At 65.8% G+C, this 27977-nt stretch overlaps 6 protein-coding genes across 8 annotated transcripts; 3 read left to right on the top strand and 3 right to left on the bottom strand.

Moving 5' to 3' along the window:
• The first annotated feature begins 89 nt into the window (after positions 1–89).
• On the top strand, positions 90–8794 carry SUPT5H (SPT5 homolog, DSIF elongation factor subunit). Of its 2 annotated transcripts, XM_062512500.1 has the most exons (29): positions 90–220; positions 311–479; positions 558–623; positions 1064–1075; positions 1187–1256; positions 1669–1737; positions 1830–1895; positions 2029–2059; positions 2178–2246; positions 2348–2599; positions 2710–2799; positions 2956–3026; positions 3107–3212; positions 3371–3464; positions 3555–3691; positions 3783–3938; positions 4327–4473; positions 4907–5053; positions 5437–5562; positions 5657–5741; positions 5822–5926; positions 6011–6113; positions 6358–6485; positions 6707–6812; positions 7051–7209; positions 7429–7597; positions 7681–7884; positions 8324–8419; positions 8508–8794. In XM_062512500.1, exons 1-29 carry the CDS (start codon positions 146–148, stop codon positions 8649–8651), a joined length of 3252 nt encoding a protein of 1083 aa, XP_062368484.1. In that variant the 5' UTR covers positions 90–145; the 3' UTR covers positions 8652–8794. The 2 variants fall into 2 exon arrangements, with proteins under 2 accessions (XP_062368484.1, XP_062368485.1); XM_062512501.1 differs by lacking the exon at positions 1064–1075.
• A 568-nt stretch (positions 8795–9362) lies between these two features.
• Positions 9363–13854, top strand: TIMM50 (translocase of inner mitochondrial membrane 50). Of its 2 annotated transcripts, XM_062512475.1 has the most exons (11): positions 9363–9551; positions 9921–10044; positions 10347–10378; positions 10753–10774; positions 11032–11090; positions 11388–11507; positions 11697–11801; positions 12450–12548; positions 12628–12784; positions 13148–13254; positions 13553–13854. In XM_062512475.1, exons 1-11 carry the CDS (start codon positions 9363–9365, stop codon positions 13655–13657), a joined length of 1119 nt encoding a protein of 372 aa, XP_062368459.1. In that variant the 3' UTR covers positions 13658–13854. The 2 variants fall into 2 exon arrangements, with proteins under 2 accessions (XP_062368459.1, XP_062368460.1); XM_062512476.1 differs by lacking the exons at positions 9363–9551; positions 10347–10378 and having other exon boundaries at positions 9961–10044; positions 10753–11090.
• Positions 13855–14168: 314 nt separating this feature from the next.
• On the top strand, positions 14169–17608 carry DLL3 (delta like canonical Notch ligand 3). Its single transcript, XM_062512460.1, has 8 exons — positions 14169–14284; positions 14390–14627; positions 14757–14808; positions 15062–15256; positions 15371–16147; positions 16599–17043; positions 17435–17519; positions 17603–17608. Exons 1-8 carry the CDS (start codon positions 14169–14171, stop codon positions 17606–17608), a joined length of 1914 nt encoding a protein of 637 aa, XP_062368444.1.
• Positions 17609–17687: 79 nt separating this feature from the next.
• On the bottom strand, positions 17688–20297 carry QPCTL (glutaminyl-peptide cyclotransferase like). The gene is made up of 7 exons (XM_062512492.1): positions 20058–20297; positions 19694–19834; positions 19043–19318; positions 18656–18805; positions 18394–18493; positions 18005–18121; positions 17688–17833 (listed from the first exon to the last, which is right to left on the bottom strand). The coding sequence occupies exons 1-7, from the start codon at positions 20295–20297 to the stop codon at positions 17688–17690; spliced, it is 1170 nt and encodes a 389-aa protein (XP_062368476.1).
• A 755-nt stretch (positions 20298–21052) lies between these two features.
• Positions 21053–23978, bottom strand: FBXO46 (F-box protein 46). The gene is made up of 3 exons (XM_062512458.1): positions 23969–23978; positions 23632–23780; positions 21053–22889 (listed from the first exon to the last, which is right to left on the bottom strand). Exons 1-3 carry the CDS (start codon positions 23976–23978, stop codon positions 21117–21119), a joined length of 1932 nt encoding a protein of 643 aa, XP_062368442.1. The 3' UTR covers positions 21053–21116.
• Positions 23979–24135: 157 nt separating this feature from the next.
• On the bottom strand, positions 24136–27633 carry GIPR (gastric inhibitory polypeptide receptor). Its single transcript, XM_062512494.1, is given in 13 exon segments — positions 24136–24258; positions 24343–24384; positions 24503–24641; positions 24858–24946; positions 25028–25097; positions 25176–25236; positions 25409–25562; positions 25844–25991; positions 26188–26291; positions 26763–26924; positions 26927–27069; positions 27160–27247; positions 27577–27633. Coding segments are annotated over 13 exon segments (1380 nt in total).
• Positions 27634–27977: the final 344 nt, after the last annotated feature.

Below are 27977 nucleotides of genomic sequence, written 5' to 3'. Positions count from 1 at the left end.
CCCCCTGAGAACGCTCCCTGATCCCCTCAGAACACGCCCAAACTCCTCGGCCCGTTCCTAAGAGTTCCCAGGGCTCTCCCGATACCTCCAGCACCCCCGAAAACCCCTCGGGACACCCCCGTGCCCCCTCCCCCGAGCCGCGGCCATGTCGGACAGCGAGGACAGCAACTTCTCGGAGGACGAGAGCGAGCGCAGCAGCGAGGAGGGCGACGACAACGAGGTGAGGCCGAAGGGTCGGGGGGGACCCGGGGGTTTGGGGTTTCTTTTTGGGGGGAAGGGTCCCTGACCCCCAGCCCCCCCCATCCCCCAGGCCGAGGAGCAGCGCGGAGCGGGCAGCGGGAAGGAGGAGGCGGAGGAGGAGGAGGAGGAGGAGGAAGAGGAGGAGGAAGAGGAGTACGATGAGGAGGAGGAAGAGGAGGAGGACGATGACCGCCCGGCCAAGAAACCGCGGCATGGGGGTTTCATCCTGGATGAGGCCGGTGAGCGGCGGGGCGGGGGATTTGGGGGGGTTTTGGGGTCTGCAGGCCCCTGACCCCTGCTCCCCGTGTGCCCCGCAGATGTGGACGACGAGTACGAAGATGAAGATCAGTGGGAGGATGGGGCCGAGGACATCCTGGAGAAAGGTGGGGTTTGGGGGGATGCTCCCCACCCCGGGGAGCTGCAGGGAGGTGGGGGGGAAGCCCTGGAAGGGGGGGGTCTCTGCTCCCCCCACCCCAAATCCCCAAAACTGCCTTTTCCTTACCCAAAACGCCCTTTCCCACCCTAAAAATCCCCTTTCCCCCACCATATCACCTTTTCCCTAAGTTCCCCTTTTCCCCCTAAATCCCCTTTCCCCAGATCCCTTTTTCCCTAAATCCCTTTTTCCCCCTTAAATCCCTTCTCCCTTTTCCTGGGGTCCCTGATCCCCCCTCCCTACATCCTCCCCTCCATCTCATCTGCTATCGCCTGGGGTTTTTCCGTTGCTTTTTTTTTTTTTTCCCCCCAAAACCCCCGATTCTCCCCCATTCCCCGGTTTTGCTGTTGATTTACTTCATCCTCCACCGTCACCTCCTCCCCGGGGCAGAGGAGATTGAAGGTAAGAGCCCCCCCTCCCCCAGTTCTGGGGGGTTCCTGGAATTCCTGCCCCCACCCCCTCCCCCACATCCCAAATCCCCGTCCTGATCTTCCTCTGCCTCTTATTCTTCAGCCTCTAACATTGACAACGTGGTGCTGGATGAGGATCGCTCGGGGGCACGGCGGCTCCAGAACCTCTGGAGGTGATCCTGGGCAGCACCCACCTCATTTTCATTCTTTTCCCTCATTTTCCCCCCCTTTTTCCTGATTTTTCACTGTTTTTCCTTCATATTCCCACATTTTCTTTCATTGTCCTTGCTTTCTCTCTCTTTATCCCATTTTTTTCTCATTCCCCCATTTCTGTTTCCCCCATTTCCCTCATTTTCCCCCCATTTGTTTTTCCCATTATCTGCTGATTCCCCCCAATTTCCCCCACTTCTCCCCCAGTTTCCTCCCACTTTTCCCCCTTTTCCTTCATTCCCCCCCATTTCTTCGTTCCCCATATTTTCCCCCCTTTCTCCCCATTCCCCCTGTTTTTTCCCATTTTCTGATTTCTCCTCATTTCCCCCCAGTTTTTGCCATTTTCTGCTGATTTCTCCCCATTTTCCTCATCAGGGACCAGCGGGAGGAGGAGCTGGGCGAGTATTACATGAAGAAATATGCCAAGTCCTCAGTGGGGGAGACGTGAGTGACCCCCCCAGTGTCCCCTCCCTCTCTGTCACCATCCCTGGCCACACCCACCTCAAAATTCCCTGATTTTGGGTTCTTTTCCCCAGAGTTTATGGCGGCTCTGACGAGCTCTCAGATGACATCACCCAGCAGCAGCTGCTGCCCGGTGTCAAGTGAGTTTTGGGAGAAAAACCCGAGGGATTTGAGTTAGAACTCACCAGGAGTGGGAATTCAGCCAGAGGGGGGAAAAAGGGGGCATTTGGGTCAGTTCTCCCCAAAATAACAAGGTTTTGTTGTCCGTCGCAGGGACCCCAATCTCTGGACGGTCAAGTGTAAGGTAGGTGTTGGACCAAAATCCTGGGATTTGTGCCCAAAAGTCTCTTTGTAGCCCAGATCCTCGTTTTTGTTACCCAAACCCTCCCGTTTTTGCCCAAACCCCGCTGTTTTGTGCCCAGATCGGGGAGGAGCGCGCCACGGCCATCGCTCTCATGCGCAAGTTCATCGCCTACCAGTACACAGACACCGTGAGCACTGGGAGGGACTGGGGCCACACCTGTGCGTGGGCATTACTGGGATGGTACTGGGACTGTTCCTGGTGTCACACCTGTGTCCCTCCCGTCTCCAGCCCCTGCAGATTAAGTCGGTGGTGGCCCCCGAGCACGTGCGGGGGTACCTGTACGTCGAGGCCTACAAGCAGACCCACGTCAAGCAGGCCATCGAGGGTGTGGGAAACCTGCGTCTGGGGTACTGGAACCAGCAGATGGTGCCCATCAAGGAGATGACTGACGTGCTCAAGGTGGTCAAGGAGGTGACCAACCTCAAACCCAAGGCCTGGGTGCGCCTCAAGAGGGGCATCTACAAGGATGACATCGCCCAGGTGAGGAGGACACACCTGAGAGGGGAGGGGACGCATCTGGGGTCACCTGAAGGTGGGGGGACACCACTGCCCAGCCCAGGGCTCACCTGTGGACGTGGCCCCGAGCACAGGTAGATTACGTGGAGCCCAGCCAGAACCAGATCTCCCTGAAGATGATCCCCAGGATCGACTTTGACCGGATCAAAGCCCGGATGAGCCTGGTGAGGAACGGGGGGAGGGGGGCAGATTCACCTGGGGGGGGCGGTTCACCTGGTGGCAGGTGGGGGGATTCCAGGCAGATCCTGGGTCAGTGAGTCCCAGAGCAGATCCCAGGTTAGTGGATCCCTGAGCAGATCCCCTCTCTGTTCCCCCCACAGAAGGACTGGTTCGCCAAACGCAAGAAGTTCAAGCGGCCGCCCCAGCGTCTCTTCGATGCTGAGAAGATCCGGTAGGGCCCCAGTCCCGTGGGATCCCTGGGGATCCAGTGACCCTGGGGTGACCCCGGGTGACCATGGAGTGACCCTGCAGGTCCCTGGGTGGGGACGTGGCCTCCGACGGCGACTTCCTGATCTTTGAGGGCAACCGCTACAGCCGCAAGGGCTTCCTGTTCAAGAGCTTCGCCATGTCAGCCGTGGTGAGCCCCAGATCCACCTGTTTGAACCCAAACCCGACCTGTTGGAATCCACCTGTTTGTTGGAACCCAAAATCTACAGGTCTGAGCCCTGAAACCTGCCTGGTGGGGCCCCAGACCCGTTTTTGCTCCAAACCCTGGGATTTTCACCCCAATCCCAGATCACGGAGGGGGTCAAGCCCACCCTGTCCGAGCTGGAGAAATTCGAGGACCAACCCGAAGGCATCGACCTGGAGGTGGTGACTGAGAGCACAGGTAAAGGGATCCATCCCCATTCCCTTTACAGACCCCAAAACCCTCTCCCAAACTGCTCAAATTGCCCTAAACCCCCCAATAACCCCACAGGGAAAGAGCGGGAACACAACTTCCAGCCAGGGGACAACGTGGAGGTGTGCGAGGGTGAGCTCATCAACCTGCAGGGCAAAATCCTCAGCGTGGACGGCAACAAGATCACCATCATGCCCAAGCATGAGGACCTCAAGGTCTGAAAAATGCAAAAAAATTTAAAAGAAACCATTTGGGGATTTTTTTGGGGGGGGGCAGTAAGGCGTGAATTTGGGTTTTTTTCACCAGGACATGCTGGAGTTCCCAGCGCAGGAGCTGAGGAAATATTTCAGGATGGGTGACCACGTGAAGGTGATTGCCGGGCGCTTCGAGGGCGACACCGGGCTCATTGTCAGGGTGGAGGAGAATTTTGTCATCCTGTTCTCAGACCTGACCATGCACGAGGTGAGAAATGGGGAGGGGGGGATAATGGTGAAAATGGGAACAAGCTGTGAAAAAATGGGAAAAACGGGGAAAGGTGGTATAAAACTGGGGTAAAATGGGATGAAATCAGGGGAAATGGAGGGGGGAGGAGAACTTTGTCATCCTGTTCTTGGAGCTCACCATGCACGAGGTGAGAAATGGGGGGAAAATGGGAAAAACCCAGGGAATACGTAGGAGAACTGGGAAGAAGTGGGAAGACCAAGGAAAATAGAAAAGACGAGGGAAAAATCTCTGAAGAAAACAGGGAAAAGCCCAGGAAAAAACCGTGAAAGTGCGAGAATAGGATTTGGGGTGAAATCAGGTGGTTTTGGCACCATCCCAGAGGATTTTTCCCCATTTCCTGCTCCAGCTGAAGGTGCTGCCCCGGGATCTGCAGCTCTGCTCTGAGACAGCCTCGGGGGTGGATGTGGGGGGGCAGCACGAGTGGGGAGAGCTGGTGCAGCTGGACCCCCAAACCGTGGGGGTCATCGTACGCCTGGAGCGGGAAACCTTCCAGGTGAGACCCCCGAAAATCTCCCCCAAGTCCATTAAAAAATCCCCCCAAAACGCTACCTGAAATCACACCCAAAATCCCCCGGAATCTTGCCCCAAAACACCACCTAAAATCTCCCAGAAATCCCTTCCTAAATCTCTCCCAGACAGTCCCCAAATCCTGGGGGAGCCCCCCAGGTCACCCCACACCCCAAATCCGCCTCCAGAGGGGCTCCAAATTCCCTTTCCAGGTGGCTCCCCCCACAAATTTGGGGGTCCCTAAAGCCCCTTCCTGAGTCCCCCAGGAACCTCCTGGATCCCAAATCCATGTCCTGAGCATCCCCAGATGTAGGGATGCCTGAAGCCCCTTCCCCACCTAGCCCCCAGGTGTGTCCTGGGTGTATCCCAGGTGCGTCCCAGGTATCCCAGGTGTGTCCCTGACCCCCTGCTCCCCCCAGGTGCTGAACATGTACGGGAAGGTGGTGACGGTGCGGCACCAGGCTGTCACCAGGAAGAAAGACAATCGCTTCGCTGTGGCGCTGGACTCGGAGCAGAACAACATCCACGTCAAGGACATCGTCAAAGTCATCGACGGTCCCCACTCGGTGGGTCTGGGGGGGCTTGGGGGTGTTTTTGGGGCATCCTCGGGGCATTTTGGGGATCCTCAGGGTGTTTGGGGGAGATCTAGGGGGTCCCTGGGTTGTTTTTGGAGGTCCTTGAGCTGTTTTGGGGGGATTCTTAGGGTGTTTTGGAGGTCTTTCTGATGTTTTAGGGACTGCCCTGGGTGTCCGTAAATTTCGGGCTTCTCAGGACATTTTGGGACTCCCTGCTCTATTGGGGTCTCTCCCCTTTGTCCAGCTGCCCCCCCACCCCCCCCCCAGTCCCATGGGAATTTTTTAAGTGGGAATCCACAGAAATTTGGGGGGGTTTCACCCAGGAATTTTGGGGTGGGGGGATCTCACCCCCTTTTTGGCTCCCACCCCAAAAGGGCCGTGAGGGTGAGATCCGCCACCTGTTCCGGGGCTTTGCCTTCCTGCACTGCAAGAAGCTGGTGGAGAATGGGGGGATGTTCGTGTGCAAGACCCGGCACCTGGTGCTGGCAGGGGGCTCCAAGGTCAGCATCGACCCCAAAACCCCCCGAATTTCCTCGCTTCCCCCCGTTTTTCCCCCCGTTTTCCCCCCCAAAATCCAACCGCCTCTCCCCGCAGCCCCGCGACGTCACCAACTTCGCCATGTGCAGCTTTGCCCCAATGTCCCCCCGCATCAGCAGCCCCATGCACCCCAGTGGGGCCGGTGAGTGCCTTTGGGGGGGTCCCGGGGGAGTTTGGGGACCCTCAGGGACCACGCTGACCCCCCTCGTGCCACCCCCCCAGGGCAGAGGGGAGGATTTGGGGCCGGGGGGCTGAGCCGGGGCCGCGGCCGGCGCGACAACGACCTCATCGGGCAGACGGTGCGCATCTCCCAGGGGCCCTACAAAGGTGGGTGTGGGACCCCCAAAACCCCCCAAACCCCCTCGGGTGGATCCCCAAACCCTCTGAACACCCTCCCGCCGGCCCCCCCAGGTTACATAGGGGTGGTCAAGGACGCCACGGAGTCAACAGCGCGCGTGGAGCTGCACTCGACGTGCCAGACCATCTCAGTGGACAGGCAGCGACTGACCACTGTGTGAGTGAGGGGGGACAGGCCTGGGGACAGCCCCGGGGGATGGAGATCCCTCTGTGGGGTGGTGGGGACTCCCAGCCTAAATAACCCCAAAATAACCCAAAAAAACTCCCCAAAATAACCCCTCAAGGGAGGTCTCACCCCTCGAGGTGAGACCCCCCCAAAGAGGGTCCTGGAGGTCCTCCCTGCTGGAGCTCCCCCGGCTGTCTGTGGGGTCCCTGTCCCCTCTGACCCCCTGTCCCCACAGGGGGTCCCGGCGCCCTGGGGGTCTCACCTCGGCCTACGGGAGGACCCCAATGTACGGCTCACAGACCCCCATGTACGGCTCGGGGTCCCGCACCCCCATGTACGGCTCGCAGACCCCGCTGCACGACGGTCAGTAGGACACTGGGGACACCTGGGGACAATTCAGGGGGTCCAAACCGAGGCTGGGGGCTGGGTGGAGCTTTGGGGTCACCCCCAGGAGCTTTGGGGTCAAAGGTGGCTCGGTGGGAGGCTCTGGGGGCAATGTGGGGTCACCCTGGGGACAGCTGGAGGGTGGCAGCGCCAGGGGGTGGCTCAGGGGGGGTGACGCAATTTTTGGGGTGCCCCTCCAGGAAGCCGCACCCCCCACTATGGATCCCAGACCCCCCTGCATGACGGGAGCAGGACCCCAGCCCAGAGCGGGGCCTGGGACCCCAACAACCCCAACACTCCCTCGAGGTGAGACTCGCACCCCAAATAACCCCAGAACAACCCCAAATAACCCCAAAATAACCCCAACACTCCCTCAAAGTGAGACCCACCCCCCATCCCAACCTTCCTCCTTTGGGGGACCCCTCCTTCAATTTGGGGTCCCTCCCCCCTCAAACTCCCCCCAGTCCGGGAGTCGTTCCCCCCCACTCTCTTTTGGGAGCTAGGTTCCCATTTTTGGGGACCCCTCCCCGAATTTTCCCCCCAGGGCTGACGAGGATTTCGAGTACGGCTTCGAGGACGAGCCCACGCCATCACCCCAGGGCTACGGGGGCACCCCGAACCCCCAGACCCCGGGGTACCCTGACCCCGCCTCCCCCCAAGTCAGCCAGCCCTACAACCCCCAGACCCCTGGCACGCCTGCCATGTGAGTGGGGACCCCAAAATCCCCCTGACATCCAGAGGGGAACCAGAAGTCTGCGAGGTTGGGATATGGGGTGGGGGTAAATGGTCCTGGGGAATCCAAATCTGGGTTTTGGGGGGCTGGGGGGGACCCCAAAACGTGCCTTGAAAGGGGGAAACGACTCCTGGGGGGCCACCAAATCCTCCCAGGTCTGACCCCAGGTGTAACCTCACCTGTCTCCAGGTACAACACGGAGCAGTTCTCGCCCTACGCCGTCCCCTCCCCCCAGGGCTCATACCAGCCCAGCCCCTCCCCCCAGAGCTACCACCAGGTAGCCCCGAGCCCAGTGGGCTACCAGAACACGCACTCGCCGGCCAGCTACCACCCCACGCCCTCCCCCATGGCGTACCAGGTACCCCCGAACTCCCGCAGCGCTCCCAAACACCCCCAGACACCCCTAACCCACCCCCTAACGCTGTCCCCGTGCCCCCCCAGGCCAGCCCTAGCCCCAGCCCAGTTGGCTACAGCCCGATGACCCCCGGGGCTCCGTCCCCCGGTGGCTACAACCCACACACCCCGGGCTCGGGCATCGAGCCCAGCGCGGGCGACTGGGTGACCACGGACATCCAGGTGAAAGTGCGGGACTCGTACCTGGACAGCGCAGCCGTGGGGCAGACCGGGGTCATCCGCAGCGTCACGGTCAGAGCCGGGCAGGCTGGGGGGGTTTGGGGGGTGTTTGGGGACGTCTGCGGGGATTTGGGGGAGTTTGGGAGGGACTTGGGGGAGTCTGGAGGGGTTTGGGGAGGAGTTCGAGGGGGCGGGGGAGTTTGGGGGATTGGGGAGGGGTTTCAGGAAGGATTTGAGGGAAGTTGGGGGAGTTGGGGGACAGTTCAGGGGTGATTTAGGGGCGTTTGGGAGGGGTTTTGGGGGCTTGGGAGGGGCTTTTGGGGGGTTTGGGAGGAGGAAAATCATCCCCGTACCCCCCCCCAGCTGTGGGGAATCGAGATCTCAGGGTTTGGGTGGTTTTTTTGGGGTATTTTGGGAGGATTTTTGGGGGATTGGGGGCATTTTTAGTGGTTGGTTTTTTGGGTGTCCCCCGCGAGGCTGAGCCCCCCCCCTCCCGGCCCCCCAATCCCAGGGCGGGATGTGCTCAGTGTACCTGAAGGACAGCGAGAAGGTGGTGAGCGTGTCCAGTGAGCACCTGGAGCCCGTCACGCCTACCAAGAGCAACAAGGTGGGGCCCCAACACACCCGGGACCCCCAAAACCCCTTTGGGATCCCCCAGATTTCCCCTGATCCCCCAAACCCCTCTCCCCCCCCAGGTGAAGGTGATCCTGGGCGAGGACCGCGAGGCCACGGGGATCCTGCTGAGCATTGACGGCGAGGACGGGATCGTGCGCATGGACCTGGAGGAGCAGCTCAAGATCCTCAACCTGCGCTTCCTGGGGAAGCTGCTCGAGGCCTGAGCCCCCTCCCCAGGCAGCCCCCAGCCCCATTTTGCCCCCATTCTGCCCCAGTTTCCCCCATTTTCTGCTTTCCCCCCCACACGTTTTGTCCCTGCCCCATTTGTTGTCGCCAGGTTTTAGATGCTGAATAAAGAACTGGGGGTGCAGCACCTGGTCTCCTTTGGGATTTTTGGGTGGGGGGGAAGAGGGGGAGACCCCTCCCCACATAAAGGGTGGTCTGGTGGGAGGATGGTGCACCCTTTTTGGGGGGCCAGAGGGAGGTTGGAGGACACAGAAGATTTTGGGGGGAAATTTGGGCTGGTTTTGGGGAGTTTGGGGCTGGTTTCAGAGTGCTTTTTGGGGATAATTTGGGGGGATTTGGGGCTTGTTTTGAGGTCAGTTTTGGAGCCCGTTTTGGGCCCAGTTTCAGGGGTTTCGGGGCCCGTTTTGGGGCAAGTTCCGGGGGTCGCGGCAGCGCCATTCATCCCACCTGCCTCCACGTGTTCTCCCGGCTTCGCGCCCCTTCCACCAGCGCTTCCTCTGATTGGCTGCCTTGCGAATGGCCCCGTCTTCCCCGCGCCGCCATTGGTCGCCCACAACGCCGCCATTGGCCACCTCCCACGTCGCCCCGCCTACTGCCCCTACTCCTCTCCTCTGATTGGTTTGCACCTTTCCGAACACGCAGATCCCATTGGCTGCCGCTCCCGCGCCGGCGCTTTGCCGTACAACAACATGGCGGCGTCCGTGGCGGGGCGAGCGGCGGTCTGGGGGCTCCGCACGGCGCTCGGGGCGCGGCGGGGCCGGTCCGCGACCCCCGCGCTGCCACCCCGGGGTCCAACCGGGCCCCGCCGCCCCCTTAGCGGCTCCGCCGCGGGCTCCGACACGGCCTCGGTGCTGCGGGAGCGGCTGCGGCAGCACCAGGTGGGGACACGGGGGGACACGCGGGGGGGGGCCCGCGCGTGGCAGTGACCCCGGGCGGGGCAGACCCGGGGCTCCCCAAAATCTGCGGCCACCCCCGAGAGTCCGCAGGGGTCTCCGAGGCTCGTTACGGTCCCCAGATGTCCACTCCGCAGGTGGCCGGGGACCCCGTCCCCCCCCATGGTCCCCAGGTGTCCCCAGGTGTCTTCAGGCCTCACCTGTTCCTCGTGGCCCCGCCCAGGTCTCCGCTCGTGTCCCCGCAGTTACTGGGGATCCCCCCGCGGTGTCCCCGCTGTCCCCCCCCCGCAGGTGACCGGGGCTGTGTCCCCCGCCCCGTGTCCCCGCGGTGACGAGTCCCCGCTGTCCCCGCAGGTGGCCGGGGACACCCCGGGCCCGCAGGACGAGGACCCGGCGCGGGGGTCGCTGCGGCGCCTGGCGCTGCGCCTGGGGGGGCTCCTGGCGGCCACCGGAGGGGTGGCCGTGCTCTACATCTTCGGTGCGTCCCCAAGTGTCCCCGCGCCTCCCTTCGTGTCCCCCTGTGTCCCGACAATATCCCTGAGCAGTGTCTCCAAGTGTTCCCCCGATGTCCCCAAGTGTCCCCCCCGTCTCTGCAAAGTCCGCTTTGTGTCTCCCCTTGTCCCCAATGTCCCCTGACCCCCCCGCCCCCGTGGCCCTGCTCAGTGTCCCCTTGTGTCCCTCCCGTGTCCCCTGTGCCCCCCAGGGGCTCTGAGGGGATACCGGGGGGACACTGATCAATGTCCCCAATGCCCCCCCGGTGTCCCCAATGTCCCTCCGCAGGCAGCAACGCAGTGGATGAGCACGGGGACAAGGTGAGGGGACAAAGGGGGGGCTGTCCCTGAAGGGAGACAATTGTCCCCAAGGAGGGTGGCAAGTCGCCAAAGGCCCCACCCCCCGTCCCTGCCCACTGTGTCACTTTTGTCACCCAAATCCCCTTTTTGGCACCACAGGGGAGGGGGGGACATCCGGGGGACACGGGGACATCAAAGGGGGTTGCAGCGGGTGACAATGACCCCGGAGGGGGCAACAGGACGTGAGGCTGTAGTGTCACCTACCTGCGAATTGTCCCTGTCCCCCGGGCTGGCCCTTCCGCCCCCCCACCCGTCAGCGTCCCCTCAATGTCCCCTCGCTGTCCCCTCAATGTCCCCTCGCTGTCCCCTCAATGTCCCCTCGCTGTCCCCCACAGATCCCTGATGAGTTCGACAGCGGTGAGTGACCCCCAAGCAGGGGGTGGGAGAGGTGACAGGGGAGGGGACGCTCCAGTGCCACGCCCCCCAGTGCCGTTTGTCACCTCGGTGTCACCCCCAGCCCCTTTCACGCCCTGGTGTGACACAAAAGGGAATTTTTTGGGGGGGTGTTTTGGGTTGGGGCGGGCAGGGGGGGCACTGTGTCCCCCCCCGGGGTCTCTGTGTCCCCTCTGGGGGGGTCTCTGTCCCCCCCCCGGGGTCTCACGGGGGCTCTGCAGACCCTGTGGGGATCCAGCACCTGCGCAGAACCTTCAAGTACTTCAAGGATTACAGACAAGTGAGGTTTGGGGGCGGTCCCTGGGGGGTTTGGGGGGGTCCCATGGGGTCCCCAGGGCTGGGGGAGGCTCTGGCACTGCCCCAGAGGGATTTGTCACCTGCTTGGGCCCCAGGGTTGGGGGGGTGGCCCCAGCCTGGGGGAGGGAAGGGGGGGTTGGGGCCAATTTTGGGGAGGGAGGGTGGGGAGTGACCTCAAGTTTGGGGTCCTTGTCCCCATTTGGGGTTCCCTGTCCCTGTGGGAGTGTCCCTGTCCCCATGGGGGTCCCTGTCCCCACTGTCCCCCCTGTAACCCCCCCAGATGATCATTGAGCCCACGAGCCCCAAGCTGCTGCCGGACCCCCTGCGGGAACCCTACTACCAACCCCCCTACACGCTGGTCATCGAGCTCACGGGGGTCCTGCTGCACCCCGAGTGGTCGGTGAGTGACTCCCAGACCCCTCAAACCCAGCAGATCCCCGCGGCTGCTCCCAAAAAAGAATCCTCGAAACCCTCAAAACGCCTCAAAAACACCCCTCAAAACCCCCCAGAAACACCTTTCTAAAGCCCGGAGACCCCCTTCCGACATTCCTGAACCCCCAAAAATGCACGAATTTGCCCCAAAATGCAGCTGGTGACAGGCTGGAGGTTCAAGAAGCGGCCAGGCATCGAGCACCTCCTGCAGCAGCTGGCACCTCTCTACGAGATCGTCATCTTTACCTCCGAGACCGGGATGGTGAGGGTGGAATTTGGGGAGAATTTGGGGAGAATTTGGGGTTTTGGGGGACTTTGGGGAAGGTTTGAGAGGTCTGGGGGATCCCAGAGGTGTTTCTGGGGGATTCTTGGGTTTTTTTTTGGGGAGGGACTGAAGGAGATTTCCGAGTTTTTAGGGGGCTCGATGGTTCGGGGACACCCCAAAACCCGTATGGAAAACCACCCCGAAAAAAGCCTGGCCCAAAGCCCCCAAAAAAACCTCCCCAAAACCAAAGCAGGAGTGGGGAAAATCATCCCCAGGCCTGCATGATTGTGGGGCTGTGTTTTAGGGGCAGCTTGGAGGCTTTTTTGGGGTTGATTTTGGGAGATTTTTGGGATTTCCCTTGAGGCTGCCGGGGGTGATGAAGCCCCTCATGTTCCAGGGGGATTTGGGAGGGTTTTTGGTGTTTTTGGGAGGGGTTTGAGGGGGGATTAGGGGAAGGAAAAACCCTCCCTTGAGCCGGTCCCGCTCAGCTGCGTTTTGGGGGCAGTTCAGGGATTTTTTGGGGGTCTCACACGAGGCCACCAGGAGAGTTGAGGACCCCTGCCCGCCCACGTTGGGTAGGGGTCTCGGAATGCTCCAAAACCCCCTGAAATACCCCCGAATTTCCTGTCCCCCCGCCCCCCCCAGACTGCATTCCCACTGATCGACAGCATCGACCCTCACGGCTTCGTTTCCTACCGGCTGTTCCGCGACGCCACGCGCTACATGGACGGGCATCACGTCAAGGTCCGGGCTCCTGCAGGGTCCCCTGCACCCCCAGACCCTGTTCTGGGGCCGAAGTCCCAAATCTGGGATCCTCCCACAGGATATCTCGTGCCTGAACCGGGACCCGGCGCGGGTGGTGGTGGTGGATTGGCGCCGGGACTCGTTCCGGCTGCAGCCGTACAACGGGCTGGCCCTGCCGCGCTGGGACGGCGGCTCCGAGGACCGGGCGCTCTATGACCTGGCTGCCTTCCTTAAAAGTGGGTGAAATGTCCTGAAGTGTACCCCAAAAAATGCTTTTAAACTCGGCTAAAATCCACCCGAACCCCGGTGGCTCTGAGGATTGGGCGCTTTACGACCCTGCTGCCTTCCTCAAGAGTTGGGTGAAATCACAAAACGCCCCCAAAACCTGAAACACACCCCGAACCCTCCTTGAAACACCCCAAAACCTCCCGAAACGTGCCCCAAGTCCATCCAACCCCTCCAAACTTCACCGATCCCCAAAATAAAACCCCTCAAACCTTCTTTGTAACCCACCCAAAAAACCCTAAAACACCCGAAATCTGCGTGTTCCCCCACAAAACCCCTTGGAAATCCCCGAAACGGCCCCAAATCCACTGCAGCCATCGCCCTGAGCGGGGTCGAGGACGTGCGGACGGTGCTGGAGAATTATTCCCTGGAGGAAGATCCACTGGGAGCCTTCCAGCGGCGCCGGACACGCCTGGAGGAGGTGGGGACACCCCCACCTGGTTGGGGGGGCTGGGGACACCTGCGGGGTAGCTGGGGACACCTGGGGGGGAGCTGGGGACACCTGCAGGGTAACTGGGGACACCTGGGGGGGAGCTGGGGACACCTGGAGACTCCCCTCTGACCAAAATCCTGGGGTTTTTCACCCCAAATGTGGGGTCAGGGTTCACCTGTAGGGACAGCCCTGGCCCGATCCTGGCGTTTTTCATCCTGAATTTGGGGTCGGGGTTCACCTGTAGGGACAGCCCTGACCCGATCCCGGTGTTTTTCACCCCAAACAGGAGGAGCAGCAGCGCCTGGCCGAGCTGGCCCAGGGCAAGAAACCCACTGGGGCTTTCCTGGGGTCCCTCACCGGTCGCCTCTGGCCGCGCTCCAAACAACAGTGACGTCATTTTGTGACATCATCGTGACATCATGGGACAGCGTCAGAGAAGGGGGGGACCCCAAAATCCCCTCCGCCCCTTCCCCCCCCCCACCCCTGTTCCAAACCCCAAATTTCCAGGAGCAAATCCAGGGGAGGTTTGGGGGGAAATTTGGACGGGTCTGGGGGGTCCGGGCCCCGTTTTGGGGTAAATAAAGGCTGAAGTGGAGATCTGAGAGTGCTTTGGTTTTTGGGGGAACCCGTCCTACCTCGAGTCTGGGGATTTTGGGGTGGGATCCCGTGGTTTTGAGAGGTTTTCAGGCCGAATTCCCCTTTTTTGGGTCCAAATCCGCATTTTTGGGGTGCTTGGGGAGTTCAGGTGCGAATCCTCGTATTTGGAAAAGTTTCGGGGCTCAATCCGCTGTTTCCAAGGAGAGTTTGGGTCCGAATCTCCCTTTTTTGGGAGTTTTTGGGGTCAGATTCCCCCCCTTGGGGGGCGTGGTTTGGGTTCAGTGGGCGGGACTTGGCCCCTTCAAATGGGTCTGGGGGCTCCTCCGGGCTCAGACCCCGCTGAGCCCCGGCCCCGACGGGACCCCCAGACCCGGCCATGTTCCTGCCCCTCCTCCTCCTCCTCCTCCTCGGTCCCGCCCCGGTGAGGAGGGGGGGGCGGGTGGCTATGGGAATTTGGGGGGGTCCTGAGGGGGGTTGGGGGGGATTTTGGGGTCCCTGGGGGTAACTTTGGGGTCTTTCCCCACAGGCGAGCCCCGCGGGGGTCCTGGAGCTGCGGGTGCTGTCGGCGCGGGGGGGTCCCGGGGGGCCCTGCGGGGGGGGTCCCTCCCCCCCCCCCCCGGTGTCGCCTCCTGTTCCGGCTCTGCCTGCGCCCCCCCGGGGGGGGCAGGGGCTGCAGCCTGGGGGTCGCACAGAGCCCCCCCGGCCCCCCCCCCGCACCCGGAGCTCCCCGGCTGCTGCGCCTGCCCCTCGCTTTCCCCTGGCCGGTGAGACCCCCCCCCCAAATATGAGACACCCCCCCCAAATCCTAGCCCCCCCCCCCAGAGCTCGGGAAGGCAAGGACGAGCCCCCCACCCCAAATTTTGTGTCGCCCCCCCCCCCCACCCCCTTCCCAGGGCAGCGTCTCGCTCGTGGTCGAGTCTTGGCGGCTGGAGGAGAACCCCGGGGGTGAGGGGGGGGGTCCGTGGAGGGGGGGGGGGGTGTTTGGGAATTGGGGAGGGGGGGCCTCAGAGATGGGGGAGGGAAGAATAAAAGGGGGAGGCAGGGAGTGGCTGGGGGAAGGAAAATTTGAGGTTCTGGGGTGGAAATTTGGGATGGGGGGTGGAATTTTGGGTCGGGGATGCCGGGGGAGGGGAGGGGCAGGGGTGGTCTCGGGGGGGTTCTGAAGCTGCTGACCCCCTCCCCCCCCCAACCCCCCCAGGACCCCCCCTGAGGCTTTTGGGGCGCGCGGTGTCGCGGCCGCGCCTGAGGCCGGGGGGGGGGTGGCGGGGGGGAGCCGGGGGGGGGCTGCGCTTCGGGACCCGCCTGCGCTGCCCCTCACCCCCCCGCGCCCCCGGCTGCCCCCCCTGCCCCCCCTGCTCCCCCCGACGCTGCTGGAGCCGCTGCTGCGCCCCCCGTGAGTCCCTCACCCCCAAAAAAACCTGAGACCCCCCCCCCCTCTTTTGGGATTCCCCCCACCCCCCCCCCCCGAGAGGTTTGGGGTCCCCTGACCCCCCCTCTGTCCCTTCAGGGGGGTGTCGGGGTCCCTGCGCTCCCCCCAGCGCCTGCGCCAGCGGCGGCGTTTGCTCGGTGAGTGGAGACCCCCCCTCTCCCCCGAAACCCCCGGGACCCCCCGGGACCCCCCGAACCTCCAGAAGGCCGGTCCCGGTAACCGCGCTGTCCCCGAAGGGTCACGGGAGCGGCTGCGACATCCCGGTGGCACCGGCGACACCGGCAGCGGCCCCGGAAGCCCCGGCGGTGGCCGCGGCTCTGGTGGCCCCGCTGGCCCCGGAGGTGGCCCCCGAATCCGCGGAGTTGGTCCCGGACGCTCCGTCGGTGGCCCCGGTGGCGACCCCCGGAGCCCCGGCCCCGTCCTCGCCGCCGCCCGGACGGCACGTGCCGGTCCCGGAGCCACCGCCGGGGGTCTCCGAGAAAATTCGGGGCGTCCCGGAGGTCCCCGGTGCCTTCCCGGGGGTACCGGACCCTGTTCCGGTGCTGGCCGAGATCCCGGATCCCCTCCCGGGGGTGTCAGATCATCCCTCGGGGGTCCCGGAGCTGCTCCCGGGGGTCCCCGATCCCCTCCCGGGGGTCCCGTACCCCCTTCCAGAGGTGCCCCCCTCCCCCTGCGCCCTCGGGCCCTGCTTCAACGGCGGCGCCTGCGCCCCCGACCCCCGGCCCGGGACCCCCGGGAGCTCCCCCGGGATGGGACTGGGGACCCCCGGGTACAGCTGCCGCTGCCCCCCGGGATTCCGCGGCTCCAACTGCGAGCGCCGGGCGGACCGGTGCGACCCGCACTACTGCCTGAACGGTGAGAGCCGCCCCCAAACCCCCCAAAAACACCACAGAACTCCCCATAATCCCCCCCCAAAACACCCAAAACCCCCTATATTCACACCCTGACCCTTCTTCTCCTCCCTTTTCTCGCATTTCCTCCCCACCCCGGTCCCCCCTCCCCACTTTTTTACCTCTTTTCTCCGTTTATCCCCCCAAATCCTTTTAAACCCCCTTTTCCCTCTCAATCCCGTTTTTCTCCTTTCCCCCCGCCTTTTCTTCCCCTCTTCATTTTCCCCAAATCCCCTTTTTCACCCCATTCCTCTCCAAACCCCTTTTCACCTCCTCTCCCCAAACCTCTTTTCCCTCTTTTTTTTTTTTCTCGTTTCCCCCCTTCTCCTCCTCCCTTTGCCCCCCTCCTTTCTCTCCCCAAATTCTCCTTTCCCACCTCAAAATTCCCCTTTTTCCCCATTCCTCCCCCACCCCAGGTGGGCAATGCCGGGACGCGCAGGGCTCGGCCCCGCTCTGCCGCTGCCCCCCGGGATTTTCGGGGCGCCGCTGCCAGCACAACGCCGACGATTGCACCCCAAACCCGTGCGCGCACGGGGGCACCTGCCAGGACGGCGCCAACTCCTTCACCTGCTCCTGCACCTTGGGTTTCGGGGGTCCCCGGTGCCGCCGCCGCGCCGGTGCCTGCGCCCCGAACCCGTGCGGGAACGGCGGAACGTGCTTCACGCACTTCTCGGGGCCCGTCTGTGCCTGCGCCCCCGGCTTTATGGGGGTGCTCTGCGAGGAGGAGGTTTTGGGGGGACCCCCCCCGGCCCCGCAGCCGCGCCGGGGTCCGGCCCCGCTGGCGCTGTGCGCGCTCCCGCTGCTGCTGCTGGGGCCGGGAGTGGGGCTAGCGGTGGCCAGGAGGAGGCGAGGGGGCGGCAGGTGAGGGTTAGGGGACTTCTGGGGGGATTTGGGGAGGTTTTGGGGTTCATTGTTTAGGTTCAGGGGGTGGTCCCGGTGCTGGGTTTTGGGTTGGGGGTGGTCAGGAGGAGGAGAGGGAACAGGTGAGGGTTGGGGAGGTTTTGGGGAGACTTTGGGGAGATTTTGGGGCAGTTTGTGGTGGTTGAGGCCCGGGGGGCCCTGATGTTACCAGGGCAGGAACTGGAGAGTGCAGGTGAGGTCTGGGGGAAATTCTGGGGGGATTGGAGGGAGGCTGGGGAGTTTTGGGGTCTCTCTGTGAGCTCCAAGGGGATTCTGGGAGTGGGAATCCCAGTGGGTTCCAGGAGTGGATTTGGGTTTTTTTTGGGGGGGGTCTAATGGCGGTTTTTGGCAGCAGGACCCCGGCAGACACAGGGGGGACCCCCCAGCTGAGCCCCCCCGGGCCCGAGCGGCGGCTGCAGAGAGCGTCGGCCACGCGGGTGAGACCCCTGGGACCCCAAATCCCCCCGCCCAGGACCCCCAAATCGCCTTCCTTTAACCCCCTTTTTTTTGCCCTGCTCAGGTGTGACCCTTCCGGAGCCCCCAAATCCAGGCAATAAACGGGAATTTTGGTGTTTTGAGGGGTTTATTTGGGGTTTTTGGGGGACTCAGAGCTGCAGGAGCTCGGCCACGAATACCAGCAGCACCTTGGCCAGGTCCTGCACGGTCGGGGGGTGCAGATTGTCCTCGGTGTCCCCCGGGGTGTGCCACACCCTCGGGAACGGCGTCGGGATCAGGTGCAGCACCGGGACACCTGCGGGGACACCGGGGGGGGGGGGGGGGGGGGGGGGGAAACATCAGGGACACGGAGGGACAAGAAGGGACACTGGGGGCTCGCAGGAAGATGCAAAGCAGGCACGGAGCAACACGGGGGGGGGACAGCGAGGAGTCTTGGGGACACTGGGGACAGGCTGGGGACAGTCACCTCGCTGCAGGAAGGGCACATGATCGTCCTCGACGGGCCCGGGCGCGGGGCTGAGGCGGAAGAACGGTGGGACCGGAGGGGCAGCGTGCAGCAACCCCAGGCGGCGCAGGCGCTGCTCTGCGGGGACACGGGGACACGAGGGACACACGGCGACACGACGGACACACGGCCACATCCGGGGACACATGGGGGACATAACATGGGGACACACAGGCAAAACGGCCACCCCGCCCCTCCCTGGGTTCTTGTCTCATCTCCTGATCCAGTCCCTCGGTCCCGACGTGCCCCCATCCTGTCACTGTCCCCGTCCCGTCACTGTCCCCGTCCCGTCACTGTCCCCGTCCTCTCACTGTCCCCAGCCCTGTCCCCGCTGTCCCCCAGTGTCGCACCGATGGTGACGAGGCGCAGGAACCAGTGGTGGGTGCGGGGGAAGTGGCTGTGAATGGCGGGGCTGGGGCCACCCAGCAGGTCCAGCAGCACCAGCAGGCTCTGGGGACAGCGAGGGGACATTGAGGGGACATCAGGGGGACAGGAACGTGGGGACATTGGGGAAACATCATGGGACAGGGACACAACCATAGGGACAGTGTCCCCAGTGCCACTGACCACGGCTGTGACCTCTGACCCCACACTGTCCCCAGTGCCACTGACCATGGCTGTGACCTCTGACCCCGCGGGGTGACCCCGTGCCGCCATCTTGGCCGCCAGGTGCCGTGCCCCGTACAGGGAGTCGGTGACACTCCACTCCCCAAACGCCTCCTCCCCGTCCAGGAACAGCAGCTGCAGCGTCAGAGGGGGGTCCTGTGGGGACACCAGGGTGGTCACACCTGTGGCACACACCTGTGGCACATCTGTCCAGGTGGCCTTGGGTGTGGAGGGACCATGGCAGGGCGCAGGTGGCTGGTGGGAACCAGGGACACCCGAGGAGTGAGGGACACCCGAGGAGTGTCCAGGAGGGGCCCAGGTGACGCTCAGCCCAGGTGTCCCCCAGCTGTCCCCAGGTGACCCCAGCTGTGTGTCCATCCTCCCCGCCCTCACCTGTGCCTCCCGCCGCCTCAGGTGCGTGTCCAGCGCAGCGGCCACCTCCAGCAGCAGCGCGCAGGGCACAGCAGCGTCGGTGGCCCCCACGAAGGGCCCGCTGGCCACCACCTTGGTGTCGTAGTGGCAGGCCAGCGCCAGGCGCCGCGCGGCCACCGGGGCCACCGTGGCCACCACGCTGCTGAAGGTGACCTGGCCGCGGGGCGTGGCCGCAGAGAAGGTGTCCAGCTCCAGGTGCCAGGGGGCTCCCAGCGAGCGCAGGTGGGCCACGATGTGCTGTGGGAGGAGGGGAGGGGGACCCGGGGGACAACAGGGGGGGACATGTGGGGACATGGCTGGAGTGACACCCGGAGGGGACTGGGGGGGTCTGGGGGGGGCTTTGGGAAGGATTTGGGGGAAACTAAGGGGAACTGAGAGGGGTTTGGGGGAAATTGGGGGGTCTGGAAGGGGATTTGGGGGGGGCTTGTGAGAGTCTGGGGGAATTTAGGGGGCTTTGAGGGATTTGGGAGGCTCCGTGTGGATTTTGGGGTCCCGGGGAGGGGTCTCTCTGCATACTTTGGGGGTCCGGGGGGAGGGGGGTGGTCTCTCTGTGTATTTTGGGGATCTCGAGGGGTCTGTCTGTAGATTTGGGGGTCGCGGGGGAGGTCTCACCTGCCGGGCCGCGCGGCTGCCGGGCCCCCCCGGGACCCTCTCGTGCAGGAGGGGCCGCAGGAGGGACCCCCAGAGCCGGGCGGGGTCCAGGTGGGACAGGAGGGTCCGCAGGGCTCGGTCCGAGAGGGGGCCGGGGGCGTCCTGGAGTGGGGGGGGGGGGGGGGGGGCACGGTCTGAAAGGTCCGGGAGGTTCCCGGAGGGTTCCGGGGACCCCCGGGGGGGGTCCAGGACACCCCGGCATCCTTTGGTCGCGGCCAGGAACGGATCCTGAACGAGCCCGGGGGTCCCGGCCGAGCTCGGTTGGTCCCGAAAGGTTTTGGGGGTGCTCCCGTTAATCCCGTCCCGTTAATCCCTCCCCGCTCACCGGGCCGCTGGTTCCGGTGGTTCCGCGTTCCCCGCCGGGCCAGGAGAGGAATAGAACGGCGGTGGCGGCGGCCAGCACCGCCAGCAGCGGCAGCAGCTGCCGAGCCGCGCGGGGGGGGCGTGGCAGGAGCCACCGGAACCGGCCCGTCCCCGGGAGCGGTACCGGGAGCGGCCCCCGGGCCGGACCGGGACTCGAACCCGCAGCCCGCGCGCGGCGCGACCCGGCCGGGACCTGGCGCATGGCGGGGGGGGTTGGGCGTCCTGGGGGGGCCCTGCGTGAGCCAATCACGGAGAAGGGGCGGGGCCTAGATGGGGAGGGGCCGCGCGGGGTGACGAGGAGAGCTGGGATTGGGCGGTGGGCGGGGCTTGGCTGGTGGGGGTGGCTTGACAGGGACACGGGGGGACACAACAGGGACACACAGGTGGTGAGCACAGCCATCCTCCTTGGGACTGTGCCCCCCTCGGGTGTCACCCTCAGCGTTTGAGTCACCACCCCTGGGACAGGGCGTCACTCCTCGTGGGACCTCAGCAGGGACAGGTCACTGCCCGGGACAGGTGACCTCAGATGGGGACATCACATGGGACAGGCCATGGCCCTCCCTGCCCTGGCACCGCCACCCTCCCCAGTGCCACCAGCCCTTCTGTGGGGCTGTCACGTGGGCAGTGTTGTCACCGTTCTGAGGGACACCCCAGCCTGGGGGGCCACCCCTTTCCCTGGCACCAGCCCTGCTGGGCTGTCACCACATGAGGCCACCACCCTGGAGGGGAATGCCACCCTCCATGAGGCCACCAGCGCCATTGTGAACCTCACCATGAGCTGTCCCCACTGTCCTCCATGGGACCACCACCCTGGAGGGAAACGTCACCCTCCCTGGGGCCACCAGCCCAGCTGGGAACATCGCCACCCCTAAGGCCACCCCACCCCGTCCCTCCTCTCCCTTCCACAATTCCACACTTGACCATTCCATTCCTTTTTTTTCCATCCTTCTGTGGCCCCTTCCCGTTCCCCACCCCCGGAGCCGACCGCCCATCCGTTTGTCCATCCGTCCGTCCCTGTCCTTCACCTGCCCTCCTCCCTGCGGCCGGCCGGGTGCACCCAGTTGTTGTCGTGCAGCCCCGTCCGGCAGCCGGGCGCATCCCGGTCCGGCCGGCGGCAGCACATCCAGTAGGAGCGGCCGTAGGGCAGGTCATGGTGGTAGGGCTTGGGGTGCCAGCGGCACAGCGACACGTCCCCGCGCTCGTAGCGCTTCTTGCACTGCTTGCAGGGGTCGTCCCGGTACAGCGGGTCGCGGTTCCACCGGGAATCCGTGGCCTGCACGCCAAAAGTCTCGATGATGGACTTGAAGTAGTGGCACGAGCACTTGAGGGCGGCCAGCGCCTGCGTGGGCAGGTAGCTGAAGATCTTCACCATGACGTGCTCGGGCAGCAGCAGCATGTACTGCCGCGGCTCCAGCAGCCGCTGGATCTTGAAGCGGATCTCCAGGAAATCGTGAGACACGTGGCGGTACAACCGGCACAGCGCCGGGTCACCGGACGCCTCCCGGCCCGGCGCCGCCGTGGTGGCCACCGGCTCCTCGGGCTGCCCAGGCAGCAGGAACAGCTGTCCCGGCGGAGGCGGCTCATCCGGCAGCCGCACCGTCTCCTCCGTAACCTGCTTGGCACTGTCCTTGCCAAAGAACACGCACTGGTCCACCACGCCTGTCACCACCACGTCCACGTGGAAGCCGGATGTGCAGTCCCGTGGTGCCGTCGGACCCTCGGCGACGCCGGCGCTTGCTTCGGTCGCCGCTGCGGCCGTCTCGTCGGCGCCGTCCTTGTCCCCTTTGGCAGCCAGCAGCAGTTCCACGCCGGCGCGCGCCGGGCTGACCAGCCGGTACAGGTCACAGGTGATCTGGTCCTTGGCGCCCAGCGCGCGGGGACGCTCGGGGACGGCACTGGTGGCCGTGGTGGCCGCGCGGGGATGCTCGCGCCCGCTGGAGATGCGGAAGGCGATCCGCACCTCGCCGGGCCCCGCTGCAGCCGCCGCCGAGCCCGTGGCACATTCGGCGGCGTTGGGGCCGCCTCGGCAGAGCCCGTTGGGCCGGGCCCCACCGCGCTCCCGGTGCTGCTGCTGCGACTCGAACTGGGCCACAGCCGCGGCCACGCGCCGGCACTCGGGGCCACCCGGCGCCTCCAGCAGCACCAGCGGGGCCGGAGCGTCGCAGGGCCGGGGCAGGCTCTGCAGGGCCAGCGCCGCCCGCCGCTCCACCAGCGCCACCATCTCCGCCACCGACAGCAGGTCCGGGGTGTCGCCGGCACTGTCCCCGGTGGTGTCGCTGGGGGTGTCCTTGGGGGTGTCCTTAGGAGTTTCCTTGGGGGTGTTGCCAGTGCTGGCGGCCCAGGGCGGGTTTGGAACAGCCTTGGGGTCGTGGCAGCGCCGGCGCCGCTTGGCCTTGGAGCTATCGCTGCCCCAGTTGCCCTTGACCTTCATGGTGCTGGCGCGGCCGCCGCCGCCGCCGGTGCTGCCGGTGCCGCACTGGTGGGCCACGAAGAAAGCCACCTTCTCCTTGGTGTTGCCCGGCTTGATGACGTACCAAGTGTCCAGCAGCACCCGCCCGTCCTCGGCTGTGGCTGCCGGCACTGGGCCGGGCTCGGGGGGCTCCGGGGGGGTGTTCTCGGAGGGGCGGCAGCCCAGGGGTTTGCGGGGAGCTGCGGGGGCAGCCCCGGCGGGGGCGCATGGCTTGTTCTGCGAGAAGGTGCCGAAGGGCCGCGGGCACCACAGCTGCAGCTGCGGGAAGGCGTTGGGCTCCATCAGCACCGCATGGCACGGCCACGCCGCCGGGGCCGCCCGGGCCTGCGGAGAGACGGCGGATGACGGCAGGGGGACACAGGGGGGACACTCCGGGACACTCAGGGACACGGGGAGGACACTCAGGGACACGGGGGGGACACTCGGGGACATCGCGGGGCTGTGTCCTCTACCCACGCGCGCCGCAAGCCCCGCCCCCCGAGCCCCTAGCCCCCGCCCCTCCTCACGCCCCGCCCCCCGTAGAGGCCACGCCTCGCCCCGCCCGTTTAACGCCTTCCACTCCGCGCGCGCCCGACCGGCGGCCAATCAGCGCATGGCGTTCGGGCCATGCCCATATATGGACGGCGGCGCGCGGCGCGGCCGGGGCGTGGCCGGGGGCGACGGGCGTGGCCTCGCGGGGGCGCGGCCTTGCGGCCCCGCCCTGCCCGCGCCGCGGTCCCGGTCCCGCGTGGGCCCGGGGGGGGAACCGGCGCCGGTGTCCGGCGGGGGGGATGCGTTATCAGGCCCGGCCCCGCTACGCCGGGGGCGCGCAGACAACACCAGACCCACCGGGCGCACCCCGCGTGTCGATTGAGCTGCGCCGTCCCCCCGCGCCGGTTCTCAGCGTCGCACCGGAATCCCCCCCGAGCCCCCGCCGTCCCCTCCGTTAGGCCCCGTGGCTGCTCTCAGCCACCGACCCGCAGGCCCGACCGCTCCCCGGGGCGTCCCGCGACGCCCCGAGTCCACGTCCCTCCCCCTCCCGCGCTGGCCGGGCCCCACCCGGTGCCGCCGCCCCTCCCCCGCTCACCGGGCAGTGCCGGGCGCGGCCGCTCCGCCTCTCCGGCCGCTTCCGGGGTGCCCCTCCGCGCCTGCGCTCGCGGCCGCCAAGCTCCGCGCCTGCGCCGCTCCGGGCGCCGGTGGGAATTGTAGTCCCCAGCCGTGACGTCCGGCACCGCGCTGCGGGGCATGCTGGGAGTTGTAGTTCCCTTCACAATCTCCCCGTACCCCCCCAGTGATCCCCCCCTCTCCCAAAATGACTGCGCAGCACCCCTGTGTGTCACGTGGTCGTTTTATTTTTAGAGTACAAACCTGGGGAGACCCCTCGTGTCCCCAAGGTGTCCCCTCCGATACCCCCCCCGCTGGACCCCAAGGCATTGAGCCCTCCCCCCCAACACCTAAATCCATCAGATTTTGCCCCAAATTGACCCAGAACACCCCCAGCAGCTCAAACTCTTGGAGAGTCGCCTCCCCCAACACCCCCAGATTGCCCCCCCAGGTGTCCCCCCAGTACCCACTGGTGCCCCCTGCCCCCTCAGCAGCCGCTCTCGGCCACCGGGCGCTGGCCCCGCCGGGAGCGACCCCTCGGGGGGGCTCTGGGGGGGCCGGGGACGCCCAGACGGCACCGTTGCCACCCCCGGCGGACCTCAGCCTGCACCTGCGGGCGGCATGTCGCGACATGTGGCACCGCGGTCGCGATAAGTGCCGCCACCTATCGCGACATGCCCGGGTCGTGACGCACCTCCTTGTTGGTAAAGCAGTACAGGACGCTGACGACCAGACCCTGTGCGGGGAGGGGAATGGACATGGGGACACCTGGGGGGCTCCTGGGAAAGCCATTACCCTCCCAAATGACCCTAATTAACCCCACTAATTACCATGCCCCCCCGGTGTCCCCTCACCTGCGCCGAGGTGAGCAGCAGGTGCAGGCAGAGCCGCGCCAGCCTCAGGCCGCCACCACCTTCGCCCTCACCGGCCAGGGCAAAAACCACCTCGTGCACGCCCAGCAGCGGGATCAGCGTCAGCGTGGAGCGAGCTAGCCTGGGGACACGGGGGGACACGGGGGGACACTGCTGGGGACACCCAGGAACACCTCCGGGCACGGCGACATCCGTGGGGGCACGCCCAGGGAGATTTGGGGACAGACAGGGAAGGGACACCGCTAGGGACGCACCCAGGAATGGAGGAAGACCTCAGGGACCTGGTGTCCCCACCTGCCCCAGGTGTTCCCGTGCACCCCCCACCCCATGTCCGCACCTGAGCCGCGTGTCCCCGCGGGACACCTGATGCGCGCGCACTTTGGCCACCAGGATCCGGACGATTCGCACGAAAACCACGAAATTCACCTGGGCGAGGGGAGGGGACACCTGCGGTGACACCCCTGGGTGGGGAGGGGACACTGCCACCCCCGCTGCGATGTCACCCACCGCGACAGCAACCAGGATGGGACAGCGGATCACCCACCACACCGCCACCTTCTCGTTGCGCTCCCAACACCTGGGGGGTGTCACCTATGTGACCGCCGTCCCTCAGAGGGGACAGGGCGGGGACAAGGCGGGGGACAGGTGGCCTCACCCCTCGTTCTCGTACAGGTAGCGCAGAACAACCCAGGGGACCACGAAGAGCACGGGGACACCTGGTGGGGACGGGATACACACCTGGTCAGGGGGGCTGGGGGACACAAAGGCACAGGAGGTGAAATAGTGACAAAGGTGACACAATGACACGGTGACACGGTGACACAGGTGACACAGTGACACAGGTGACACGGTGACACAGGTGACACAGGTGACAGGGACGTGTCGCACCCCAGCCGAGGAGCAGGAAGGCGGGCAGGCAGCGGCGACCCGAGGTGGCGAGCAGGAGGCGGAGCAGGAAGAGCCCCTCGGCCATGGCCCACGCGTAGTTGGCTCCCACGCAGTACTGGGCCAGGCTCTGCGCCACGCGACACGCGGGGCCCGCCTGCGGCGACACCACTGTCCCCTCCCCGCCCCGCCACAGACCGGCCCGGGGCGGCAGCGTGTGACAGCCACCCCGGTGTCCCCTGCTGCGGTGGATGTCCCCGTGTGCTCCCCCCAGCCTCCCCCCGTGCGTGTCACCCGCTCCCGTGAGTGTCCCCTCCCTCCCACAGGTGTCTCCGTGGGTTCTCCCTGTGTTCCGTCCATGTCCCCCCGTTTCGCGGGTGTTCCCGGGCGTGTCGCCCTCTCCCCCGGGTGTCCCCGTGGGTGTCCCCCCGTGCCCACCTGCATGCCCAGCAGCTGCAGGGGGTGGCCGTGGCCGTGGCCGTGGCCGTGGGGCAGCAGCGCGTCCCGGGTCAGGATGGCGCCGGCGCGGAGGGCGAAGGACACGAAGAGGTTGGCGTGGATCAGGTTCCGCGTGCAGCGCAGGCGCCTGCGGGGACACGGGGACACCACACGGGTGTCACGGGGACACGGCTCTGGGTGACACGGGGACACCGCCAGGGTGACACCCCCTCGGGGGGCAGCGGCACACACAGGTGACAGTGCCCCTGAGGTGACACAGCCCTCCCCCCCGGTGTAACCCAGCCCCCTCAGGTGTGACACAGCCCCCCCAGGTGTGCCCGTACCTGAGCAGCAGCAGCAGCAGCAGCGCCACCACCAGCGCGACAAGGGACAGGGAATATCCCACGGTGTAGAGGAGGCGGAACTGCTCCAGCAGCCACGCCTGGCGCTGCGGGGACAGGGGACGGGGACACGGGGACAGGGAACAGCACGGAACAGGGGACAGCCCGGGACAGGGGACACGGGTACAGGCGACAGCCCGAGACAAGGGACATGGCAGGGGACACGTCACGGGGGACACGGGGCACGGCACAGCGCGACACAGGGTGTGACACACGTGCCGGCGCAGCGTGGCACGAGGCGCCGCGCGGTGTCGCGCGGTGTCACACGGAGCGCAGTGTGACACACGCAGCGCGCAGCGCGACACGGGGGGCACAGCGTGACAAAGGGAGCGCGACACTCAGCACGCGGCGCCGCCCAGCGTGGCGGCACCCCCACGGTGTCACCCCCACGGTGTCACCCCCACGGTGTCACCCCCGCTGGGTCACCCCCGCTGTCCCCGACAGCGTCACTCCCCTGCGACCCCCCTCCCCCGTCCTGTCCCCCCTTTGTCCCCGCAGCGTCCCCGCGCTGTCCCCACCTGCAGCGGCTGCACCTGTGCCAGGTCCTCGCACTGGGAATTGTCCTGCCAGGGCCTGCCGCTGTCATCTGTCACCCAGCGCCCGTCGGGGCCGCAGCGCCGCGCCACCACCCCGCCCTGCACTGTGACACCGCTGTCACCGCTGTCCCGCTCTGTCACCCGTGTCCCCCCGCGGGGACCCTCGGGGTGTCGCCGTTACCTCGGTGGTACCAGGGCAGGTACCAGGGGCAGGGGACAGTGGCGGTGCTGTTGGGGACAGCGTCCCCCCAGCACGCGTACAGGTCGAAGCTGCGGTTGCAGACGGGTCCTGGGGGGGGGGGGGGGGGGGGGGTCAGGTGGGGTTAGGGATGTCCCCTGGGGTGTCCCCGGTGTCCCCAAGGTGTCGCGGCTCACCTACCTGGAGGGGGCGGGGCCAGGCGCAGGTGCAGCTCGCACGCCTGGCGGTACTGGCGCCACGCGACCACGGTGGCCTGGGCGGAGCGCTCCTGGGGGGACAGCGGGGACATCGGGGGACATCGGGGGGGACACCGGCGGGGACAGCGGGGGGACATCGGGGGACATCGAGGAGATATCGGGGGGGACAGAGGGGACAGTGGCGGGGACGTCGGGGGACAGCAGGAGTACAGTGAGGGACATCGGGGGGGACAGTGGAGGACAACGGGGGGACATCGGGGGACACCGGCGGGGACAGCAGCAGGGACATCGGAGGGGACATCGGGGGGACAGTAGAGGGCAGTTTGGGGCATCGAGGGACCGCGGGGGAACAGCAAGGGACATCAAGGGACATCGGGGGGACATTGGGGGGGGGTCTCACCTCTGCTCCGGACGGGACGTGGCTCAGCGGGGCGGGGGTCGCTGCCCGCTGGCCCATGGTGGCCCCTGGGGGATGCCTGGTGGCCCCTGGGGTGGTCCCGGAGTGTCCCGGGGCTGTGGTGACAGTGCCACCCCCTCCCCCGCCCCGGTGTTCCCGGTCCCTGATCCGCGCGTGGCTCTGTCACCCTCGGGTGGCACCGGCAGGGGCTAGGACCGCCCCCGGGAGGGGCGGGGGGCGCGGGAGGAGCCTCGGTGTCACCAGTGGGGTCCCAGTGTCACCTACGGGGATCCCAGTGTCATCCGGATGTCAGCCAGGCGTGCCCCAGCCCACCCTCACGGGTGTCCCATTGTCCCACAGGTGTTTCCCACCTGTGTCCCAGTGCCCCCCGAGATGTCCCAGTG

Source organism: Cinclus cinclus, chromosome 37 (assembly GCF_963662255.1).
Source record: "Cinclus cinclus chromosome 37, bCinCin1.1, whole genome shotgun sequence".
NCBI classification, from domain to species: domain Eukaryota; kingdom Metazoa; phylum Chordata; class Aves; order Passeriformes; family Cinclidae; genus Cinclus; species Cinclus cinclus.
This window is presented reverse-complemented; position numbering and strand designations above follow the sequence as displayed.

Bases quoted from the DNA above. Each gene is read 5' to 3' on its own strand.
- QPCTL (XM_062512492.1), bottom strand. From the start codon at position 20,297: ATGCGCCAGGTCCCGGCCGGGTCGCGCCGCGCGCGGGCTGCGGGTTCG. The intron at 18,806-19,042 runs GTGAGGGCGGGG...GTGTCCCCACAG, and splicing joins TGAGGCGGCGGGAGGCACAG to GACCCCCCTCTGACGCTGCA. The intron at 18,122-18,393 runs GTGCGACACTGG...GTGTCCCCGCAG, and splicing joins CCTGCGCCTCGTCACCATCG to AGCAGCGCCTGCGCCGCCTG.
- DLL3 (XM_062512460.1), top strand. From the start codon at position 14,169: ATGGGTCTGGGGGCTCCTCCGGGCTCAGACCCCGCTGAGCCCCGGCCC. The intron at 14,628-14,756 runs GTGAGACCCCCC...CCCCCTTCCCAG, and splicing joins CCCTCGCTTTCCCCTGGCCG to GGCAGCGTCTCGCTCGTGGT. The intron at 15,257-15,370 runs GTGAGTCCCTCA...CTGTCCCTTCAG, and splicing joins GAGCCGCTGCTGCGCCCCCC to GGGGGTGTCGGGGTCCCTGC.
- TIMM50 (XM_062512475.1), top strand. From the start codon at position 9,363: ATGGCGGCGTCCGTGGCGGGGCGAGCGGCGGTCTGGGGGCTCCGCACG. The intron at 10,379-10,752 runs GTGAGGGGACAA...TGTCCCCCACAG, and splicing joins TGGATGAGCACGGGGACAAG to ATCCCTGATGAGTTCGACAG. The intron at 11,508-11,696 runs GTGAGTGACTCC...CCCAAAATGCAG, and splicing joins TGCTGCACCCCGAGTGGTCG to CTGGTGACAGGCTGGAGGTT.
- FBXO46 (XM_062512458.1), bottom strand. The intron at 22,890-23,631 runs GTGAGCGGGGGA...GTCTCTCCGCAG, and splicing joins GCCGCGCCCGGCACTGCCCG to GCCCGGGCGGCCCCGGCGGC.
- SUPT5H (XM_062512500.1), top strand. From the start codon at position 146: ATGTCGGACAGCGAGGACAGCAACTTCTCGGAGGACGAGAGCGAGCGC. The intron at 1,257-1,668 runs GTGATCCTGGGC...TTTCCTCATCAG, and splicing joins CGGCTCCAGAACCTCTGGAG to GGACCAGCGGGAGGAGGAGC. The intron at 3,692-3,782 runs GTCTGAAAAATG...TTTTTTCACCAG, and splicing joins CCAAGCATGAGGACCTCAAG to GACATGCTGGAGTTCCCAGC.